The sequence below is a fragment of the Schistocerca nitens genome, chromosome 7, assembly GCF_023898315.1.
Source record: "Schistocerca nitens isolate TAMUIC-IGC-003100 chromosome 7, iqSchNite1.1, whole genome shotgun sequence".
NCBI classification, from domain to species: Eukaryota; Metazoa; Arthropoda; class Insecta; order Orthoptera; family Acrididae; genus Schistocerca; species Schistocerca nitens.
The window spans coordinates 208,927,155-208,952,387 of record NC_064620.1 but is presented as its reverse complement, the minus strand read 5'-3'; the positions used below and the strand labels follow the sequence as shown (position 1 = coordinate 208,952,387).

At 43.0% G+C, this 25,233-nt stretch overlaps 1 protein-coding gene across 2 annotated transcripts in view; it reads left to right on the top strand.

Moving 5' to 3' along the window:
• Nucleotides 1–25,233, top strand: part of LOC126194873 (uncharacterized) — an 81,739-nt gene that overhangs the window by 46,782 nt on the left and 9,724 nt on the right. Inside the window, exons 3-4 of one of the 2 annotated variants that reach the window (XM_049933219.1) lie at nt 885–1,152; nt 22,877–23,050. In XM_049933219.1, the coding sequence (XP_049789176.1) occupies nt 885–1,152; nt 22,877–23,050 (442 nt within the window). Of the gene's footprint in view, nt 1–872; nt 1,153–22,876; nt 23,051–25,233 lie in introns of both variants that reach the window. The other variant, XM_049933218.1, reaches the window with a different exon arrangement.

Sequence of the window (25,233 nt, the reverse complement as noted above, 5' to 3'; positions counted from 1 at the left end):
AGCTATGCAATCCACATAACATAACTGTCATGCGATTCGTTCTACTCGACACTTCTCGGAGGTACTCTGCAGGGACAGTGAAGATGCACCTGCAGCGTTTTCGATGGGAAGTGTTTGATCACCCACAATACAGCCCGTAATTGGCTACCCCTGAGGTTGATCTCTGCTCAAATGACCCGCTGGCTATGAAGACAATATTTTGACACAGACAACTAGCAGCAGACCAGAGTAGAAATTTGTCGAAAAGCATTGGCAGCTGTCTTTTATAACGAGGGAATCGAACAGTTGGTACGACGCTAAGTCTGAGTGGCGACTGTGTAGAGAAGTAGCTGGAAGGTGTAGCTAACTGTTGCAAATAAAACAGTTTTGATTTTCATTGTGGTTTTCATTTCGCGACCTATCGTTCCATACTTTCCGAATAGCCATCGTATAACAATGGATGAAACACAGCAATCAAGTACACCTAACTTTGGTAGCCGCACAAGACCAAATCGGCAAGTAGTCGCTTGTGTTGGACTTGGCCTACTAGGATAACCTTGCAGACTTTCTCCCTCGCCAAACTGACGGCATCATTAAGGCCAGAAGCGATGTTAGGTTGAGGTCGACTGGGGGTAAATATCTTTTTGTCAGCCCTGCTTAATACCTAGGTCTTTCAGCCGACATTTTAGTTCACCAGCTCTGATAGCTTCACCAGTATCGTCTGGAGTTATTTGCCTTGTTAGTCAGTCACCTGTACCATTAACAATAGTTACCACGAATTCACCGTTTCACTGTCAAAACCGAGTGTTTAGTGACACTCTGGCAATGCAAGAACAGTAGTTTTGACTCTAGCTTTAGACGCTGACTGTGAAGGTAACCCCTGACGTGGACAGGGACGTGTGCAGGGGAGAGCGGCAGCTACCAGGAGGCGATGGAGAACGTGGTGCCGCTGCACCCGCTGCGCCACCACCAGCTGCCGCACGGCCACGGCCACCCGCACCAGCACCACACAGCGGACGTGCACCCGTCGCCGGGCGCGCTCGACCCCTACCACGACCCGGACGGCTACCCGCTGGACTTCGGGCTGCCGCGCGTGCCTCCGCCGCCCCCGCACGCCGCCGCCGTGCCGCCCCCGCACCACCCCTTCATGTACCGCACGCTGCCGCACAGCAGGTCAGTGCGCCACACGGTGCAAATGCTTCTCAGTTGCCAGTAATATTTGTATCTTCTAACTGATGATACCTCGTCTTAAGCCTGTTCTGCAATGTGAAACTTCGGCTCTACGTGCCATGGCTAATAATATGAGGTACATTGGACGTACCAGATGAGCCTGCTTGTACTACGAAATATCTCCACTATCTTTGGCGCAGGTAAATTGCTTTGTTCGTGACACGGCCAATGTTGAATCGCCGCACGGTTCTAACTGCAGTGTAAACATGTAATAAACAGCTTTTCGCAAGTTTACGTCATTTTCGTTACCACCGATGTGAAACTTTTGTGTTCAGTGTTTTGATGTGAAGGAAAGGCAAGATTAGAAACATAAAGAAGTGTAATGAGCTACAATTCAAAGAAAGCCTATGTAAGAAACAAAGGAAATGCTGAAACTTCCTGACAGATTAAAACTGTGTGCCGGACCGAGACACGAATTCGGGATCTTTGCCTTTCGCGGGCAAGTGATAGAGCACCTGCCCGCGAAAGGCAAAGGTCCCGATTTCGAGTGTCGGTCCGGCACACAGTTTTAATCTGCCAAGAAGTTTCATATCAGCGCACACTCCGCTGCAGAGTGAAAATCTCTTTCTGGACATATCCCCCAGGCCGTGGCTAAGCCATGTCTCCGCAACATCCTTTCTTTCACGAGTGCTACTTCTGCAAGATTCGCAGGAGAGATTCTGTAAAATTTGCGAGGTAGGAGACGAGGTATTGGCAGAAGTGAAGCTGAGAACACGGGGCGTGAATCGTGCTTGGGTAGCTCAGATGGATTTGAGCGTATTGTCCCCATCAGTGCAACGTGGACCACCCTGGGTGACAAAACGCTCGAATATTAAGATGGTATTAACAGACTAATAACTTGCCCGCGAAAGACAAATGTCCCGAGTTGGAGTCTCGGTCCAGCATACAGTTCTAATCTGCCAGGAAGTTTCATATCAGCGCACGATCCGCTGCCGAGCGAATATCTCATTCTGGAAAGGAAATGCTTTGCTAAAAAACAACTGCCACAACATAATGTAGGTCAGAATTGAATTAGATGTTGTGAAATAATAATTTAAAAAATATCGTTTAATTTTGGGTTCCAAACAGCATGGTCTTCATATTCTAGGGAATATTGCTCAACTTCCTCCGACCAACAAATTAAAAGATGAAGAAAAGTGCGGTACCTGATTTAAATACAGCCAATTTTATTTCTCGTTGGGTCATTGATATCAATGCTGTATTCTTAGTTAGTGCTCAGAGATAAGTGAGGTAATGTTCCGCACATACAGTGATTCTCTTGAAGTGAAGCATGGGACTTACATCTTTGAATAAATTTTTATGTTATTACTTTTTACTTGCTAACTTGTTATAAATTTTGCAACGCGTTTACTGTCAGACGTTAAAATGATGTGAAACTGTCATAGATGGCATTTATTCGAATAACACGGTTTGTAATTTGTACCTATTATTGTATGCTTCTGTTTTCTTACATTTTGACATTTCCGCACTGTCAGCTTTTCCCATTTCCAATCTACAATTGCTTAGCCTGACATTAGTAACATTCCTTGTGTGACAGTATGTACATCAATTTTTAACACTGTGTATTTCACGAGGAATGACCTCATTTTAACCAAACGTGGATACATGGTAAAAATGGAAGCAAAGTGAAAAATCCTTATAAAAATTAAAAGTTTTCTAGCGTGCTGTTTGCCCATTTTTTATTATGTAATTACAATTGCTCTGTGAGCTGTCCATAGATCATTATTAATTTTGAAATAACGAGCACTCAGGGAAGGAAGTATGTGTCGATAGATCGACCGTAGCCTTCAGTCTTAGAGAAACGCCCTTTGATGCCAGTCTGTGGATTTATTGTTTCAATATCTGCAGTATAAAGTATGATAAAACCCGTTCCAGAAAAGACAAGCATTTGAAAAAAGAAAAAGAAAAAAAGGATAAAGAGGTTGGTTGCCATCAAATGTGCTACTTGTCTGTATCTTTGGATTATTCCCCTCGATGACGCAACACGTTCGTCACTAGTAGGACCAGTCTGAAAAGACAGAATGTCTGCGGTTCAAATGGCTCTAACCACTATGGGTCGTAACTTCTGAGGTCATCAGTCCCCTAGACTTAAAACTACCTAAACCTAACTAACCTGAGGACATCACACACATCCATGCCCGAGGTAGGAATAGAACCTGCGACCGTAGCAGCAGCGCGGTTGGGGACAAGCGCCTAGAACCGCTCGGCCACATTGGCCGGCCAGAATGCCTATGAAGAGACAGATTGCCTTAAGGTGTGCCAGTGTTGCTCAGTTAAATGTCGATGACTACTTGACTTTTTAGCGACAGCATCAATTATATGCATATTTTTAGAGTGTGGCACAATGTGGGTCCTTATTGTGGACCTCTGAATTGCGGCCTACAGGCTAGTGCGCTGAAAGTTACAGCAGTTCAGTAGCTTCATTTGCTCACGGTCGTCGCGTCGAATAGTGTTGTGGAAGCTGCAAAATATTTCAACGAAATCACTTGTCGCAATCTTCAGGTGCTTACTGACGTGTTGCTTTTTTTTCCTTTATTTAATTTCAATCCCCCATCCGGGGTGGGCTGGCAACAGCATAGGCGCTGCTCTTCAGCCGAAAGACAGTAAGTACATAACAGGAAGACATTTAATACAACATAAATGAGAAAATATGGCTGAAAATAGATATAAAAGTGGAAACATTATGGAAAAGAGCGTACAAAAGGGGATGACTGTAAAAATCTAAAAAAGTATAGTAGGCAAAAAAAAAAAAAAAACCACACTGTAACGCGACACTCCTGAACTACTGAAACAGTTATTACTTCTGGAAAGTTCAAAAATGGTTCAAATGGCTCTGAGCACTATGCGACTTAACTTCTGAGGTCATCAATCGTCTAGAACTTAGAACTAATTACACCTAACTAAGCTAAGGACATCACACACATCCAGGCCCGAGGCAGGATTCGAACCTGTGACCGCAGCGGTCGCTCGGCTCCAGACTGTAGCGCCTAGAACCGCACGGCCAATCCGGCCGACCCTTCCGGAAAGTCTGAAACAGCACAGCAGCACAGTAGTTTCAATTTTTTTATAATTATGAAAATCTTCTGTAATTTTTTAGCTTCTACATTGACTATCCAGCCTAAAAGTGTGGGTATAGATATGTTAGAAACCTCAAAATATTCAACTCACCATGTAACATAAGTTGGGCAACCAGGGTAATGTCTCCAGCATCCTGCTGGAAACCACTCAGTGGCCTTTATTTCCACCTCAAGAGTGCGATCGTCCAATGAAGCCACGGGACGTCCGTCACATTAGCGTCAACAATCACGCACATGGTTTTGTAAACCTTCGTTGCCAGTTTTGTAAAGGCCTCGTCGCTGCTGCTGTGGAGGCCGAGTTTGTGAGCTCCTGAAACGGATCCTGGTGCAGTGTATCGCTAAGACAATTTCTCCCTGCCACTATTACAGAACTATGTCCCCAGATCAGGTAACAGGACAGGAGAACGAATGTTCTACAAAACTCCAACAAATTGGTAACAAAGTCACACAACTGAGTTAAAAGACCTACTTATCTAGTTGAAATGTGAAGTATACAACACAAACAGGACCCCTATGGCTAAGTGCAAATAATCGTAGGTTGTCTTAACTGTAGATAGCGAATGCAGTTACAACTATGCGTTCACTGTAAGAGTTCACTCTCTAACAAGGGAATGGTCCAATAAGACATGTCGAAGCCTGCCCTGAATTTTTTTAGACAGGAAGAAGACAACGAAAGAAATGCGCTCCAAAAATGGTAGGTGCTAAGAGCCATTACAAGTATTTTGTAAGAAATTTTAAGTTACACATTTTTTCACGCAAAGGGCAGCTTGTAACATCGTTTTGTACAGCTCTACCCGCTTAGCGTGCGACTCGGCGAATCACTCACGGAGCGCCGCGTAGCGGAATTATCCGGGGTTCACAGACACCAATTTTAAGCACCTAAAGCCTGGCTTACAATGGAGCGAGTGGAAGCGAACGCATGCGAATGAGCTTTTGCAGAAAATTAACTACCATTCTCTTTTATGTGGGTAGAATCGTTTATCCTAGAGGGAACTGCAGAGAACACGAGTTACCGAACATTGTCTATGAACGCTGTGCTATTAGTTTTTAGTTTTTGGAGTGAATATTCGGCGTACACCCCCCCCCCCCACCATGAACCATGGACCTTGCCGTTGGTGGGGAGGCTTGCGTGCCTCAGCGATACAGATAGCCGTACCGTAGGTGCAACCACAACGGAGGGGTATCTGTTGAGAGGCTAGACAAACATGTGGTTCCTGAAGAGGGGCAGCAGCCTTTTCAGTAGTTGCAGGGGCAACAGTCTGGAGGATTGACTGATCTGGCCTTGTAACATTAACCAAAACGGCCTTGCTGTGCTGGTACTGCGAACGGCTGAAAGCAAGGGGAAACTACAGCCGTAATTTTTCCCGAGGACATGCAGCTTTACTGTATGATTAAATGATGATGGCGTCCTCTTGGGTAAAATATTCCGGAGGTAAAATAGTCCCCCATTCGGATCTCCGGGCGGGGACTACTCAGGAGGACGTCGTTAACAGGAGAAACGAAACTGGCGTTCTACGGATCGGAGCGTGGAATGTCAGATCCCTTAATCGGGCAGGTAGGTTAGAAAATTTAAAAACGGAAATGGATAGGTTAAAGTTAGATATAGTGGGAATTAGTGAAGTACGGTGGCAGGAGGAACAAGACTTTTGGTCGGGTGATTACAGGGTTATAAATACAAAATCAAATAGGGCTAATGCAGGAGTAGGTTTAATAATGAATAAAAAAATAGGATTGCCGGTTAGCTACTACAAACAGCATAGTGAACGCATTATTGTGTCCAAGATAGACACAAAGCCCATGCCTACTACAGTAGTACAAGTTTATATGCCAACTAGCTCTGCAGATGATGAAGAAATTGATGAAATGTATGACGAGATAAAAGAAATTATTCAGGTAGTGAAGGGAGAAGAAAATTTAATAGGCATGGGTGACTGGAATTCGTCAGTAGGAAAAGGGAGGGAAGGAAACGTAGTAGGTGAATATGGATTGGGGGGAAGAAATGAAAGAGGAAGCCGCCTTGTAGAATTTTGCACAGAGCATAACCTAATCATAGCTAACACTTGGTTCAAGAATCATAAAAGAAGGTTGTATACCTGGAAGAATCCTGGAGATACTAAAAGGTATCAGATAGATTATATAATGGTAAGACAGAGATTTAGGAACCAGGTTTTAAATTGTAAGACATTTCCAGGGGCAGATGTGGATTCTGACCACAATCTGTTGGTTATGATCTGCAGATTGAAACTGAAGAAACTGCAAAAAGGTGGGAATTTAAGGATATGGGACCTGGATAAACTGAAAGAACGAGAGATTGTAGAGAGTTTCAGGAAGAGCATAAGGGAACAATTGACAGGAATGGGGGAAAGAAATACAGTAGAAGAAGAATGGGTAGCTCTGAGGGATGAAGTAGTGAAGGCAGCAGAGGATCAAGTAGGTAAAAAGACGAGGGCTAATAGAAATCCTTGGGTAACAGAAGAAATATTGAATTTAATTGATGAAAGGAGAAAATATAAAAATGCAGTAAATGAAGCAGGCAAAAAGGAATACAAACGTCTCAAAAATGAAATCGATAGGAAGTGCAAAATGGCTAAGCAGGGATGGCTAGAGGACAAATGTAAGGATGTAGAGGCTTGTCTCATTAGGGGTAAGATAGATACTGCCTACAGGAAAATTAAAGAGACCTTTGGAGAGAAGAGAACCACTTGTATGAATATCAAGAGCTCAGATGGCAACCCAGTTCTAAGCAAAGAAGGGAAGGCAGAAAGGTGGAAGGAGTATATAGAGGGTTTATACAAGGGCGAAGTACTTGAGGACAATATTATGGAAATGGAAGAGGATGTAGATGAAGACGAAATGGGAGATAAGATACTGCGTGAAGAGTTTGACAGAGCACTGAAAGACCTGAGTCGAAACAAGGCCCCGGGAGTAGACAACATTCCATTAGAACTACTGATGGCCTTGGGAGAGCCAGTCATGACAAAACTCTACCACCTGGTGAGCAAGATGTATGAGACAGGCGAAATACCCTCAGACTTCAAGAAGAGTATAATAAATCCAATCCCAAAGAAAGCAGGTGTTGACAGATGTGAAAATTACCGTACTATCAGCTTAATAAGTCACAGCTGCAAAATACTAACGCGAATTCTTTACAGACGAATGGAAAAACTGGTAGAAGAGGACCTCGGGGAAGATCAGTTTGGATTCCGTAAAAATGTTGGAACACGTGAGGCAATACTGACCTTACGACTTATCTTAGAAGAAAGATTAAGAAAAGGCAAACCTACGTTTCTAGCATTTGTAGACTTAGAGAAAGCTTTTGACAATGTTAACTGGAATACTCTCTTTCAAATTCTGAAGGTGGCAGGGGTAAAATACAGGGAGCGAAAGGCTATTTACAATTTGTACAGAAACCAGATGGCAGTTGTAAGAGTCGAGGGCAATGAAATGGTAGCAGTGGTTGGGAAAGGAGTGAGACAGGGTTGTAGCCTCTCCCCGATGTTATTCAATCTGTATATTGAGCAAGCAGTAAAGAAAACAAAAGAAAAATTCGGAGTAGGCATTAAAATTCGTGGGGAAGAAGTAAAAACTTTGAGGTTCGTCGATGACATTGTAATTCTGTCAGAGACAGCAAAAGTCTTGGAAGAGCAGTTGAACGGAATGGACAGTGTCTTGAAAGGAGGATATAAGATGAACATCAACAAAAGCAAAACGAGGATAATGGAATGTAGTCAAATTAAATCGGGTGATGCTGAGGGAATTAGATTAGGAAATGAGACACTTAAAGTAGTAAAGGAGTTTTGCTATTTAGGGAGTAAAATAACTGATGATGGTCGAAGTAGAGACGATATAAAATGTAGACTGGCAATGGCAAGGAAATCGTTTCTGATGAAGAGAAATTTGTTAACATCGTAGGACATGTTTTGAGGCATCAAGGGATCACAAATTTAGCATTGGAGGGCAGCGTGGAGGGTAAAAATCGTAGAGGGAGACCAAGAGATGAATACACTAAGCAGATTCAGAAGGATGTAGGTTGCAGTAGGTACTGGGAGATGAAGAAGCTTGCACAGGATAGAGTAGCATGGAGAGCTGCATCAAACCAGTCTCACGACTGAAGACCACAACAACAACATTCGGCATACAGTATACAAACGTACCTTGTTAGAGCCGCACTGCGAAACTTTGCTAATCAGTAAGGGATATTTTACACGGCGAGCGCATTGTTCTTGACGGAGTATGCAAAGTGGTGCAGGGAAGGAAGAAATTAAGTTTCTCAGTTTGTATGGAAGTGTGACATGCTTGGAGGTCGTGCACTTTACACGGAATTGCACTTCCATCTCTTCTTAGCAATGGTCCAAAACGTCCCTTGTATGTCAGCTACCATTTTTCCTTGGCTTCTCATTACGTTTGGGGCGGAGGGGGGGAAGATAAACAGAAAACTAATTACAGTCGCCGAGCATCATCTCAAGAGGTGACACAGCTAGCGTTTCCACTAGGTGTTTAAGGTCTAATAGTCATCTTATTTTCTGTTTTTTTTTTATCTAAAACAAAAATGGTCTAGTGGCATAGCTTGTGCTTCGTGATCCACGGCCGGCCTGAGTGGACGAGCTGTTCTAGGCGCTACAGTCTGGAACCGCGTGACCGCTACGGTCGCAGGTTCGAATCCTGCCTCGGGCATGGATGTGTGTAATGTCGTTAGGTTAGTTAAGTAGTTCTGAGTTCTAGGGGACTGATAACATCAGAAGTTATGTCCCATAGTGCTCAGAGCCATTTGAATCATTTTTGAATCGTGATCGACGATATTTAACCACATTCACTTCTCACAGATGTTAGAGTGGCCACGAAAGGCATGTGGTTCAAATTCCACGTTAAGCTTCAGGTCTCCGTTTTCCAATTAGGTAACTACGGAAGATAGCTGTGGTGGCGTCCAGTTGAAAGACTTGCAAAAGGCGTGCCGTGTACACAAGACAGAATTATCTTTTGCTCGAGCTTAATTTCTAGTTTAAACTATACTAACGTTTTTTTGAATAACTTCATATCCACAGTTCAATTCTTGCACATGTAATTCTGACAAAAGTGACAACCAAGGAAAATAAAATCATGGCAAACTTTGATGTCACAGACGACTTGCACCAATGAGGACTTGTAATTCGTTGAAATGAAATGTGTATTGTTGTACTAAATTTTATAACAGTTCCTCTAGATCATTCCTTATAATAATGTTTGAATGCTGTACATTTGACTGTCAGTGAAACAGTTCTCTGTTTATTCCCTGTAGTTGTCACAAAAATGCGAAGTATCTGTTGCACCAGGCACACCGGACAAAGGAAAAATTTATGCATTCAGGCACTTCGTAGTAACCACTAGTTTTATTTAGACAGAACTGGGATGGAGTCAGAAATGGTCGCGGCCTTCGTTTGCAGAACCGCACTGCATACTTGATCAAATTCGTAAAGCGTGACGAAGAAAACTTGTAATGCACAAATGACTTGAGCTTAAGGATCCTGTTCAGCTGAAGTACCTGAAATGAGAGAGGTATCGGAAATTATGTTGTCTGATAATTTCGTGAAAAATTTTTTCCACTGTCGAAAAAATTCTTTATCGAGAGGTTGAATCGCACTAGTAGTTCCAGGTGAAATCCACATTACATCTACAGATTTTTCGTCGTCCTCCACAAAAACAGAGGCAATGTTATGTCCAGACCGTGAATCCCACAAAAGCAATGAATTAGTTTCTGCAGCTGGTAGGAATACGTTTCGAACGAAATGCTGAAAATTATTCTTTCTCATTTTTCCAGATTTTGCTACGTCGATTACAAGATTTTTGCAACCAAATAGTCCATTTTTTGTTCCAATTTGCGTTGCCGTTCTTGATGAGAGATATGCAGCTGCGTTAACAATAAACCACTCATACATATCACTGGCATTATCGTATATGAATGTGTCATTTCATTCATTGATTGGGCAACCGACTCCGTCTTTTTTTCTGTCCAAAATGGTAAAGTGCTGTGTGCACGCAGTTCTCTCACGAAATCGTTGTAAACAGCAGTTGCAGGGATAACAGCAAGTTTAGTCTTTAGTCACCTATGAATTTCTCTATAGCATTGTCAATCACTGGAAGCCGCTCTACACGTTTACGTGACGTAAACTTGGTAATTTTTTGAATCCCTATTCTGTACGATTTCTTGAACCTGCGTAGCTAGGTCGACGAAGCCTGGAAATTAGCAATATTCATGCCAGATGCCACGAGGAGTTCTAAATGTTTCGAACAGTTTTTCATTCAGATGGTCCCGGGTTTCCCTTTTGCGCATATTTGTCAATTCATGTAATTCATTCTTCCACTTGTACAGTTCACGCAACGATTTTACGAAACGAAAACGCGTTTGCACTCTGCGTAACTTCAAGCGTTTTTTCCCTCCCTCGTTTAACCAATATTTCACCGCCTTTTCTTTGTCACTGAAAGCTTTTAAAGTATGTGTATTTTTAGGCTTGGAAGGTATTCTTCTTCAGAAGTGTTACTAGCGCAACTGACGTCTTCCGAACCAAAATTCATGGAATCGTCACAGTTATTTTCTATTTCTTCTAACATATCCACAGTTTCAAACGAAATGGCGATACCATTCGATTGAATGTCAAGAAAATCAACTAACAAATGACACATACGCTCGTCCTCAGGAGAAGTAGGTGATTTCGGCTGGAAATCACGTTCTTCATATTTAATCACTGCTAAATTGAAAACGTTATTTGGATTCCACAGCAGTGTCAAACTTGAAGAAGAAAAAGGTACTATGAGCAGGCATGCGTTACGAATGCACAATAAATATTAATTCAGCTTCATCTGTGTTGTCAGTACTTACCAATACTGTGAAAAGCAACTGATAATTTGTAATAGATGTTACTTGTATGGCTAATTCGAGGGAATAGTATCTGTGTACTGTAGTGTTGGAGAAACTATCAGCTAACGGTAAGCTGAAACGTCGTTTACAAATTAAGATCGGATTGTGTCGTGTTTCCTGTTTACAAACGTGCCACCGGCCTCGGCTGTGTGAGTGTGTGTGTGTATGTGTCTGTGTGTGTGTGTGTGTGTGCGTGCGTGCGCGCGCGCACGCCTAGTTGCGCACGCGCCAGTAGGATGCAGGCGCGCTACGAATTTGGCCATTTTCTGCTTTTTTTAATACTTGCAGTACCTCTTAGTAGCTAAAATTTTAACAGTGCATTTCTTTCGTTTTCTTATTTCTGTGCAAAAAAAAATTCAGGGTAGATTTCGACATGTCTTATTAGACCGTTCCCTTGTAAGCTAGCCCTGGACGATGATATATAACCAAGTTGGTGAGAGCTGATCTCTCTTCTGAGTAGGCTTCTGTCCGTTGTCGTCCGATAATTGGCGGATTGTACTAGCCTGGAATTGACCGAAGCCAAGTCGATTCTTCATCCTCAACGTCGCCCGTGGTGCTGATGGAACTCGCGCAAATGGCAGCAACTCGCTTCTTTGCGCCTGTGGTGCTTTTTCCCTTGCTGTGTCTTGTTCGGACGACACAACACATGGTACGGAAGAGTTCGAACTAACAGCAAGGTCTCTCGTTTGCTGTCAACGAGTTACTAATAACTCAGTCGACAACAACCAGGAAACATTAAAGATTCTCTGGTATGGCTAGTTACACATATTGTTGCCACAAGCAGTGTGTTGTCGAGGCCCGAAATGCAGGAGAGATAGCTTCGGTGAACAACTGAACAACGAGGAGGGAACCAGTCGGATGGTTTGGTTCACTCTCACATTAGCAACCAGATTCAGAACTGAGTTTGTGAGTTGCTTTCAGAACATGGCACTTGATACAGAACATCATAACTGATTCTGTGAGAGGCTGTGTGTTCGATTGAAACTCTAATCAGGAGGTGGAAAAATGTTAGTGGGAAGAAATAGTTCATAATCTAACTTTTTCGGCGAAGAAACTACTCTCAAATTAAAAAGATTTCTAAGTAAGCAGCGATTTAAATTTAGAAGCAATGTTTGTCCAGTAGACGTACCTACAATAATGTTCGTATAGCTTAACGCACAGTACTGTAGTTTGCGAGACAAGTAGTTGGACGATACAAATATCATCTATTTGACTGATTAACAACCACTGATTTGGTACAACTTGACGGGTATTGTATTTAGGTGATTTTTAACCATCCTTTGCTGAAACACTACGATATTTGCAGCGATATTACAAATATTTTCCTAAGCGCTTGTTAAATTTATTGAAAAAGCATTAAATATTCAGTTAGTCAATGTCAAGTAAGTCACGATAATATCGCTACTACGTACTGCTTCAGCACTGCGTAGAGTACGTAGAATCCTGAGACACCCCTAGATCCTCGACATTCAGTATTTACAGACAAGAAACAATATGACTTTTCAATGTAGGGATGCGTGAAGGAATCTATTTCCGTCCCTCCATTAACTCAAAAACAGATTTATGCCCATGTAGCAATCTCACATACAAGTTAAGGAAGATTTACCTATCATATCGGTAGTTCTCGTACGAATAATGGTACTGACAATGAAGGAATTTTTTTTACAAAATTTTGTGAGCTTTTGTAATGTGCCTTCTTTTGTAACATGTATCCTTCAATAAATATAAACTGTGGAAATCAGGTCATTCGTTATGACAAAAATTGTACGTTTATGTACTTGTTGAAAATACTTCTTTCCTTAAATTTTTTACAACACTTGTAATACAAAACACATCATGCATAAGGATACATTTACTTGTCGACTGGGATTAGAAACGTATCATACGTCTGTAGACTACACAGTAAAATCATTAGCTTTAGATACAGAAAAAAGAGATAGATTATGACTGTTGTCATTTACTAAAAGGCTGAGTACGTGGGAATAAGCTGCCTCTTATATTATGTTTGATGCACACGTTTTGAAGTACGCATGTGTAATTTTTCGAGTGCACCCACTGGTAACTTCATAACGCTATACCCCTCTGAGTGCCTCTCTAACATAACAGATCTGTTGTAAAGTGTTTCACGTTCACTGTAGTTCGGATGAAATGTCAAGGGTCAGTGCCAAGTAACACAGTTTGTTAGAGACGATTGCAGTTGGATACAGCGCCGAGGAACCAGAACATTTGGAAAATGTACATATTGCTGCGGTTACACTAAACTTTCTCACTTTAACCGGATGACCGAGACTGCAATAGCGAGTACTGAGCGTGGTGCGTAGTCATTGCCAGTGTCCAAAAGCATCGCCTTACAGAGCGCAATTAACTGCAGACAGTCAAATGTTTTTGAACTCCTCCCTTCGTAGATTACTGAGGAACACTTTCCATAATAAACGTTTATATCTTATGATTGAATGCTGCTGTCCGCATTGGAGTATAACTAACAATATAAAGGGGTCACCTAATCAAATGGCTCTGAGCACTATGGGACTCAACTGCTGTGGTTATCAGTCCCCTAGAACTTAGAACTACTTAAACCTAACTAACCTAAGGACATCACACACATCCATGCCCGAGGCAGGATTCGAACCTGCGACCGTAGCAGTCCCACGGTTCCGGACTGCGCGCCCAGAACCGCGAGACCACCGCGGCCGGCGTGACCTACTCGCATAGTTTCAAAACCTGTTGAAATGAAAGGACCATCTTATACGTTATAATTAACAGGGTATTGGCATTGTTCTAAATGATTTTTTGGGCGGTTTCCATTCTTTTGCAATTTATTACACACCTCAAGATAGAGGGCAATGAGTCCCGCACTGACTCCTAGTATAGTATGTGAGGTTTACCCGTCTCAGTAGCAATTTATTGCATTTTGCTTTAACCCTAGGATCCTCATTCTTTAAACTTTTTTCTTGTCAATTTGTTTTAAAAGGCGCCTTTCTAGTGATAGTTACAGGCCAAGGGGACTTGATTTCATTCCAACATCACCTCTGTAAAAGGCATGAAACTTAGTTGCACTGAAATCGAGACCGAGGCTTGATGCAGATACACGAAAAGAATATGGATAGTAGCAGATTCGTGTATGATGACTGTGGTTTGGAAAATTGGGTCCAAAGGCTGCTACTACTACTTAACTTTATGGAATGTAATTCTGCCGCTCCAGAAAGCATAGTTACGATAACCTAACGTTGACTATTTCATACTGCATGTCGTGATGTACTGAATGTTGCAACAGGCGGCAATTAACAGTCGCGGAAATGGTTAACCAACCACATACAGTGAAGGTGATATTTTGTTGCCACACTACACGTTTTATTAAAGAAATATGAAAAATAATTCCCTACTTCGGTTACTAGTGAACTACATGTAATATTCGATGCGAAGCCTCGATTATTATTGGCGATCTCAAGGTAGTCTGTAGCCGATACTATGATCAAACTAAAAGAGACGGTAACTAATAAGTAGAAAACTCTGTTTCTGACGAAACTCGCATGAATCAGTGTCATTGCAACTTCCGACTGAGTAGTAGTTTTAAGTAACCCATTGCCGTCCAAATGTAGTTCTTGAGCTTCCAGCTCTGTTTACTAATAAAATATGTATGACGTATTCCAGTCAGCGGGCTTCATATTTGCTTTTTAGGTCTGCAGTATGTTATGGACTTCAGAGTGTTAAAGCTCCATCTTCAGATATCTTTTTTACAATCCGTTCAGTCAGCTATGGAATTCAGCGATCAAATCATACACCATACACAAGGAAGTTATGATGTGCTAGACGACAACAGAAATACTGATGTCGGGATACTTATGTATGTCCGACAAACTAACGGAGTTGCGAGGCATGTGACTCAAGAGACAGTTTTTAAGACAGGTGATCGCCAATATATATGAATACATTGTTATTGTTAAGTACAATCACGTTTGTTTCCGACGAAATCTGTTAGAAATAAATATCAATGTGACGGATAATTAACCTGTTATCGAAAATAAACTGTCTGCACCTAGACATAAATGTCGTTCTTTCCAGTGAGTACATCTGTTATGAACTATCTCCGCCTAGACATAAATGTAATTCTTTGCAGTCAGTATCGTTCTTGTCAGTCAGTACATCTGTTGTAAGGTTCCACAGTATACATTCTCTGAGAAAGTTACTCTTTTGCTACCTGAAATCCGTACTTAATTGACTAGATAACCAAACGGATATGTGAAGATGGAGTGATAAAACTCTCAAGTAGGTAGCATATTGCACATGGTAGGAATACGTGAAACATATACAGTAGTTTAGGGGAAAAAAATCAGTCGTAATGAAGACGTCAGTTACCGCTGAAATGATTTCTTAGTACCGGTGTATTTTCCGACGCAATTCGATAGGATTTGAACAAGAAATTATCTTTTTCCGCCGTTATAGACCATCTTCAGATCAACGAAAGGAAGTTGTAGTTCAGTCTCAAACACTGAAGAAAAAACACTGACGATGTGGTCTTCTCAGTGTGTGAGACTACGAACTCAGCAGTGTATATCAGTGTCCTAAAGTAGCTGCTAGAGGTAAACTACATGAAATAAGACTCCGCCCTTCTCGAACGTATTTTGAAATAAACTACGTCTTCCTAATTATCATCTGTAGATGGCTGATGAGGACTGAATCCTCTAAATTCTTGTTGAAATCATGTGTAGCTATCAAACAGCCATGGCTTTTCTCGCTTATCTAAGGTCGGACGACTTTTCTGGCGTAGCAGTAATAAATTACATCGACAAACTTTCCCCTTGAGACAGTCTACCTATTAGTGATGCACCGTTCGTAAACAGACTTCCACGTGATTTGTAGATGCATCCACAAACTATCGGTTGTGGCTACAGACAGACAGTCTCCGTACATCCTTCCTCTGGTGGCTGTTGGACAATTATTGCTGTTATTGTGTCTTACGTGTAATAAGACTAACACCATCAGCTGTATGTACTAGTTTTGTTCATATGGTACTGGTTTCGGTGTTACAGTACATCTTCAGATCCCTCTTTGAGTCTGAGGCCAGTTGTTACCCGGGGTGATCTGTAGTTTTGCAAACGCTGCTTTCTTTGGACCTTCTGCAAAAAGTTTGGTGGTGGTTCCCGGTATCAGAGTCGTAGAGGAGCCTGAAGATGGTAACGCTGAAACCATATGTATGTGAATAAGACCAGCAAATGTAACTGATGACCCTGGCCTCGTTACGTATAAGAAGTCCCAGACATGTTCGATGGCTGACATATCAGGCGAACGTGCTGGTCAGGGAAGAAGTGGTACGTGTCGTTCATCGAAGAAGTCTTACATATTCTTCATCACTTAGGGACGGGCATTGTCCCGCTGAAATATGGCATGTAGGGCTGCTCGCATGGGGACTCGATTTCTCGGTTCCAAAACCTCACTGATAGCTAATGCTATTCAGATTGCTCTCAGTACAGAGCTGGCGAGATACGAGTAGCGTATTATAGCCACAGATGGTTCAAATGGCTCTGAGCACTATGGGACTTAACTGCTGAGGTCATCAGTCCCCTAGAACTTAGAACTACTTAAACCTAACTAACCGAAGGACACCGCACACATCCATGCTCGAGGCAGGATTCGAAGCTGTGACTGGAGCGGTCGCGCGGTTCCAGACTGTAGTGCCTAGAACCGCTCAGCCACACCGGCCGGCCTAGCCACAGATGTCCCATCCCGTCTGGATCTTATCAGACGTCCGAATACACAGCCGTGGATGCAAGGCGTTGATGCTTTGTTGTCTTCAGAAGCGCAAAGTGATTTTAAGCTTCACACAGTACAATTTATCTTGTACCCCATATTACGTTTCTACAACTTTATTTTCTTCCATTATAAGTACGTACCACAATTTTATCGTTGTTTCTGCAGATGGATCCCAGCAGGAGAATGTCGTCAGTTGTTCCACTGTTTTCCCTGCTAGGGTTTTCAAAGTACGTCTTCCGTAACCATTTACAAATTATGATGCGGAACTATATGGCATTATGATGGCAATGGAGAGGATTCACAGACATCACCTTACAAGGTTTCTTGTCTGTTCCGACTCGCTCAGTGCACCGTAGGCACTTAACCAAATGTATCCAGTAGATCAGCCGATTCAGCTCATCCATGACTCCTTACAGCGGCTCCAACACCGTGGCAAGATATGATCTTTTGCTGGCTACCTGGCCACAGCGGGATACAGGCAAACGACATGGCCACAAAGCGCCCAAGGGTGGATGTCAGGATGGTGTTGCCGTCAATGTCCTATCCCGTTGAACACCGTCATATTATTTTCTGACAGGCGCATCACGTGTCAGAGGGACACTGAATGGCTGAAGGTGACAGAAAACAAACTGCGGTCGTCCAAATCAGCCACACAGGCTTGGCGGACTTAATGTCAGCTTCACCGCTGGAAGGTGGGTCAGCTTACCAGGCTGCGCATTGGATATAACTTTAACACGTGGCTTCCTCCTCTGGCAGGAGGATCGAAAACTGTGTGAGGCTTATGGTGTGCTACTATCAGTTCAGCATATTTTGGCAACCCATGTCTTACGTACTAATATCAGAGCAGACCCCCAGTCTTGAGGGATATCTGGTCACCATCCTCGCCGATCTGATTCTAGTGCTGCAAGAGTGGCGACATTTTGTGAGCTGTCAGGCCTGATCCCTAAATAGGTGGTGAATGGAGGAAGACTTTAATGCATTTTAAACTGCTCCGCATGTGGGGAGAGCCATCATCCCCATCCATGAGAGTGGCATGCTGCCTTTTCGTCAGGACGCTGGTGATAGTGATGTTGAGCGCCCTCACCTATGACCAATATCATCATCCCAAATCATAATACGTGGCGTTTTCCTGCTATCCAGCTCAGTAAAGCAATGTGCCCGATTGAATTCTAACACGTAGGCGGCAAACAGTGAAAAGCAAGTTGAAGCGGACCTCATCCGAATACACATTACATTTGGCCACTCGACATACCGGTGCCCAATGTAGCTGGCTAGATGAAGCCGACGCAATGCCATACGTCGCACCAGTCCAACCCTCAGGAGAAGGCGTTAAAACGTCGACACAATCATGTCCACGACTGTTCCAATGCTGCTATATCGAGCTAACCCTGTAGGTGAAGCTGTAGTGTCTATTACTGCCAAGCGAACAACATCTCGCTGTGTGGCCACATTGTGCGGTCACTTTGTTGTCGCTGTGGACGACCCTCTTTTATGAAGCGGTTCCACAAGCGCAACACTGCCGCAGCAGCGTGCCCTGTACAAACCACAGTATCACTTTACGTCAAATTCTTTTACCTTAGGCCACTTGCTCTGCTGCATTCTAGCGCACTCACATGCTGATATTTAACTGTTTGACGGTGACGAGGCTTACAAGCACTTGATTGAGCGTTCCCATTTCGTTACAACAGTATACCAATAAGACTGTAACAATGAGAAGTCTTTGCTATTAGATTCAGAAGCATCCGACCCTCCTTACATTTCAAGGCGGTGGGTTACTCTGTACTGTTAATGAAATAAATAAATAAATAACTGTATCAGCATGAGAATGCAACAAGTCAGAAAGCATCATCTCTGAGGTATTCTTTTGTGGACAATAACATTTCTAGAATGGTTGTTCCTGCCTAGCATCTCGCCCTGAAACCAGTGGAACACCTCTGGAACGAGTTAGAACGTCGACTTCACTCAAGACGCCATTGTCCAATATCACAACCACATCTGGTGTCGGCTCTTGAGGAAGACTGGGCTGTCATTGCTCCACGGACATTCAGACACCTCACAGAAAGTATCCCCAATAGAGTTGAAGCCGTCATAATGGTGAAGGATGCACACACCCCCATAGTAATGTCCATTAACAGGTTGTGGGGCGGCGGGTAAAATATAATTTTGTTCTTTAGTTGTTGTTAGTTGTTTAGGTAGTTCGCCGTCTTTCTCACACGAGCCTGGCAACTGGTTTTGTGGTCAGAAAGAAAGCGATGGAGAACATACTGACCATAGTTTCCAGAGGGATCACGACTATGATTATAAATCAATGTATAAAATTCTGGTTCCTACATTTATTTAGTAAAGCACATCACGCACAACAATTTGAAAGTCACTATGTTCAATTAACAGTAAATCTCTCTATTCTAAACAGCACTGTTATCAGTTCACAGGCAACCTCTATGGCAGGGGCGGGCAAACGTTGCACGCGGCTCATGAGCACACAGCGCTGCACATGTGCTGCTCGCGTGCACTCGTCGAACGGGGCAATGGCGACAGCCAGCAGTTTGCCGCAGTGTAGTTCCAGGCTAAGCTGCGGACTTTGAAGCGAAGCGACCACTACGTAGTGAATTTCAGTAACCGGAAAATGCAGAGTGAAACAAGGAAACGGAGAATTGGAGATTTGCTATCTTTTAAAAAGGAATGGGAGAATCATTTTTTCTCTGTGTAAAAACGTGAAAATTGGAAATGTATAATATGTGAAAGTATTCTCGCTGGTCAGCGGAAGTTTAATATTGAACACCATTATAATAAATTTCAGTATGTTGCCGTTCTTAGTGCAATAAAAGAGGAATTTCTCAAGCGATTTGGGGATATATCTTACTTATCCCAAGGTTTTGAATAGTTCTCGAGACAATCTGCTGTTTCTGTAGGTGATATTCATCCCAGTTTGCAAATGAAATTAATAGGTCTACAGCGTAATTCTCGTCTGAGAGACAGGTTCCTTTTGGCAAGACGTGTGATAGATTTTTATCACGACTTTCCACACCAAGTTTCCTCGTCTCCATCGTGAAGCCGCGAAGATAATGTCAATGTTTGGCTCGACATACGTTTGTGAGAGATTTTTCTCTGTTATGAAAATTAATAAGTCTCGGTTAACAGCAAATATCAGTAATGAAAATTTACGTAACTGTTTGCGTTTGTCTGTATGTGGAAATTTTGTTCCAGACATTAAAGGTATTGTAAACTCCACCTGTGATAATTAAATAAAACGTATCGTAGGTAATAGGTACTCTTTCAAACGATAATTACTTTCAAGTACTCCTACTAACCTTATTCCTTCATTCAATAAAGCAGGCCAGGAAACAAAACGCATTACAGAGGAAGAAGCGGAGAGACGGTATGGTGGGGAGGGGAGAGAAGCGGGTGGCCAGCTTGCCCCTGTGTGCACGCAGAATACCTGTCAACTGCACCCGTGCATGTGCACCGCACACGTGCAGAATTCCTGCCCGCCCCTGCTCTATGGTAAGTTCCTACCAAATTGACTTTCGCCCTGGCTACTAATTAAATGCTCGCCACAAGAGTGGAAGTAATAGTCACCACTTGATACACGGATTTATAAGTATCACGGACGGCACACTAACAGTTATCACTTATCAGTACTTTAGGGAAAATCTAAGCGATCCAGTACGGTGTACTGTCTTCGCGAGTTCTCTATCAGTTACCACAGAAAATACGCGTTTTGTCACAGTCCGTCTGTGACGTCATCCGAGGCACAGTGCAATCCGGAGTTTAACAGACGCGGATCTTACAGTGGCTGGATGCGAAGTGAACCGTTTTCCTGCCTCTCGGGCTGTATTTGTATACGTTCCGCAGCGGACGGCCAAGGGAGCAACAGCTGTCACCTGCCCTATGCGCACGGCAGCAGGCCGTGAACGGCCGTTTTCTCGGACACATAATCTTTAATAACAAAGTTATGCATTAATTTAGATTCTTCTTAGTTTTTACATGCCTTGTGGTACGTTGGTTGAAGTTACAGAATAAGTTTCACTTCGCTTGCATAAAAACTTTGCCTTCTAGAATTTTTAGAGTGGAACTAACAGTAGGTGTTTACCTCTGAACTATAACTTCAAAAGACCTTGCGTTGGCTATTACAAATATTTCGGTCCTAAACTTTGTTATAGGTTTATTACTTAATACGTTTTCTCGTGTACTGTAGCCAAAATTTTCTAGCATTAAAATTACAGTTACTTAATCTACTGCGAATTTGTATGTTTTAGTTACAAATTTGGTTTTCATTAAATTACTCGATAACTATAAGAGGTAGCTTTAGGAGTTCTCTAGGTTATTATTTTCAGGTTCAACTGAAGCATCATAAAAATTTTTACATATCTAAGTCTAATATTTAGCGCCTTCCATTTTTCTTAAAAACGTGGATTCCGACTATAACTTTTATTCTATCCTGTTGAAACTTGCACTATCTATTTTTGATATGCATTTTCTCATTATGTCCAAATTCTGGCTTTCTAGCTTATGATATAGCGTTATTTTACTAAAATGGTGTTATTATGAAAACTATTGATTGATTACTTTAAGACTTGTCATTTAAAACGTTATTACATTAATTTTCTACTTAATTACGGTGCAATACTTGTACGCTACGCGGAGACGCGTTAAAGTGACGTGGTGTAACTAGCAGTGAACCGTGGAAGTCGCGGACCACCCGCTCGCCTATGTATCTCACAAACGATACAGCGCTTGTTTCACCTAAAGGTGTCCACATACTTTTTATTAGATAGTGTATACAACGCTGGTCTCCTCAGGTCTCACTCGGTGACAGGAGCTGTGATGGCTCTGAGCACTGTTGTTGTTGTTGTTGTGGTCTTCAGTCCTGAGACTGGTTTGATGCAGCTCTCCATGCTACTCTATCCTGTGCAAGCTTCTTCATCTCCCAGTACCTACTGCAACCTACATCCTTCTGAATCTGCTTAGTGTATTGATCTCTTGGTCTCCCTCTACGATTTTTACCCTCCACGCTGCCCTCCAATGCTAAATTTGTGATCCCTTGATGCCTCAAAACATGTCCTACCAACCGATCCCTTCTTCTAGTCAAGTTGTGCCACAAACTTCTCTTCTCCCCAATCCTATTCAATACCTCCTCATTAGATACGTGATCTATCCACCTTATCTTCAGCATTCTTCTGTAGCACCACATTTCGAAAGCTTCTATTCTCTTCTTGTCCATACTAGTTATCGTCCATGTTTCACTTCCATACATGGTTACACTCCATACAAATACTTTCAGAAACGACTTCCTGACACTTAAATCTATACTCGATGTTAACAAATTTCTCTTCTTCAGAAACGATTTCCTTGCCATTGCCAATCTACATTTTATATCCTCTCTACTTCGACCATCATCAGTTATTTTACTCCCTAAATAGCAAAACTCCATTACTTCTTTAAGTGTCTCATTTCCTAATCTAATTCCCTCAGCATCACCCGATTTAATATGACTACATTCCATTATCCAGCACTATGGGACTCAAATGGTTCAAATGGCTCTGAGCACTATGGGACTCAACATCTGAGGTCATCAGTCCCCTAGAACTTAGAACTAATCAAACCTAGCTACCCTTAGGACAACACATACCCATGCCCGAGTCAGGATTCGAACCTGCGACCGTAGTGGTCGCGCGGTTCCAGACTGAAGTGCCTACAACCGCTCGGCCACTCCGGCCGGCTAAGCATCACAGTTATGTAGTTTCATTCACTGCTATGAGCAAGTTCATTTGAGGCATTACCAGTACTTCAATATAACACAAACTCAGCATACGCCGTCCAGCTCTCCAACAACTAAATTTACCGAAAAGTTTGTCACACTCCACCGTGCATGAACCAAGGCCTGTGGAGCAGCTTGAGGTAGGCAGTGTGTAACCAGTGTCGGCGTTGTCCTCTGTGTGCGCAGGTCGGTGGGGGCGGCGACGCCGTCGGCGCGGTTCTCTCGCGAGGCGGAGTTCCTGGCGCGCACCGCCTACGACCTGCACTACAGCCCGCCCGACGTCCGCTACACGCTGGAGGGCTACCCGGCGCCGGCACCCACATTGCCGCCCTTCCCCGGGCCCGCGCAGGACACCGCAGGGTAGGTCTGATTACTACTCCCCACACACTCACTGCCGCTCCTCTGCCTGCCACCTGCAGTCCAGTGCAACAACTGGCAGGGTCGCCATATGAAACGTCACCTTAGAAAAAATTATGAATGATTGTGCTGGTAAATCCCTTACGTTATTTGATTTTGAAACAGCTGAGCTGAACTGAACGTACTCAGACATTTCTCTCTTTACTTACTCTGATCGTGGCGTTACCAACATAAAAACAGGTTTTTATGTTGGTAACGCGACGTAGCGCTCTGTATGAAAATCACTGGCTGTACTGTGTGAAGTCTGTGGCTGGTTTGCATTGTTGGAATTTGCTATTGTAGTGTTGGGCAGTTGGCTGTTAACAGCGCGTATCGCTGCACAGTTGGAGGTGAGCCGCTAGCAGTGCTGGATGTGGGGAGAGAGATGTCGGAGTTTCGAGAGTGGATGATCTGGACGTGTGTCCATCAGAGAGAGTAAATTTGTAAGACTGGATGTCATATATTATGACTTTTGAACACTATTAAGGTAAATACATTGTTTGTTCTCTATCATAATCTTTCATTTGCTAACTATGCCTACCACTAGTTAGTGCCTTCAGTAGTTAGAATCTTTTATTTAGCTGGCAGCTCTGTATTGTAGTAGTTCGTGTAATGAAGATTTTTGTGAGGTAAGTGATTCATGAAAGGTATAGGTTATTGTTAGTCAGGGCCATTCTTTTGTAAGGATTATTAAAAGTCAGATTGCGTTGCGCTAAAAATATTGTGTGTCAGTTTAGTGATTATGAGAATAAGTAAAGACAGAAATGTCTGAGTACGTTCAGTTTTGCTCAGCTGTTTGAAAATCAAATAACGTAAGGGGTTTACCAGCACAATCATTCATAAATTTTTCTAAGGTCACGTTTCAAACTTCAGCCCAAGAGTTCCCCGCTTTTATGCTTGTTTGGCTCTTCGAACGATACTTTTACAAGTGATGCTTCGTCGAAAATGAACATGGTAATACCGTGGCTTTGTAAAAATATAGAATACTTCTTAAAATAAAATGAAAACAGCAATCAGCCACCGTTTATAGTGTTATTTGTGAGGGATAAATAGCACCGCTATATGTTCCGAATCAATAGTTTAATCCTCTTACAACCCGCCCAGATAACCGTGCTCATTACAGCGAGGTCACAAAAGTCATGGAATAACAATGTGCACATATACACATGGCGGTGGTATCGCGTGCATAAGGTACACTACTGGCCATTAAAATTGCTACACCACGAAGATGACGTGCTACAGACGCGACATTTAACCGACAGGAAGAGGATGTTGTGATATGCAAATGACTAACTTTTCAGAGCATTCACACAAGGTTGGCGCCGGTGGCGACACCTACAACATTCTGACATGAGGAAAGTTTCCAACCGATTTCTCATAAACAAACAACAGTTTACCGGGGTTGCCTGGTGAAACGTTGTTGTGATACCTCGTGTAAGGAGGAGAAATGCGTACCATCACGATTCCGACTTTGATAAAGGTCGGATTGTAGCCTATCGCGATTGCGGTTTATCGTATCGCGACATTGCTGCTCGCGTTGGTCGAGATCCAATGAATGTTAGCATTCATGGAATCGGTGGGTTCAGGAGGGTAATACGGAACGCCGTGCTGGATCCCAACGGCCTCGTATCACTAGCAGTCGAGATGACAGGCATCTTATCCGCATGGCTGTAACGGATCGTGCAGCCACGTCTGGATCCCTGAGTCAACAGATGGGGACGTTTGCAAGACAACGATCTGCACGAACAGTTCGACGAAGTTCGCAGCAGCATGGTCTATCATCTCGGAGACCATGGCTGCGGTTAACCTTGACGCTGCATCACAGACAGGCGCGCTTGCGATGGTGTACTCAACGACGAAGCTGGGTGCACGAATGGCAAAACGTATTTTTTTCAGATGAATCCAGGTTGTGTTTACAGCATCATGATGGTCGCATCCGTGTTTGGCGACATCGCGGTGAACGCACATTGGAAGTGTGTATTCCTCATCGCCATACTGGCGTATCACCCGGCGTGATGGTATGGGGTGCCATTGGTTACACGTCTCGGTCACCTCTTGTTCGCATCGACGGCGCTTTGAACAGTGGATGTTACATTTCAGATGTGTTACGACCCGTGGCTCCACCCTTCATTTGATCCCTGCGAAAC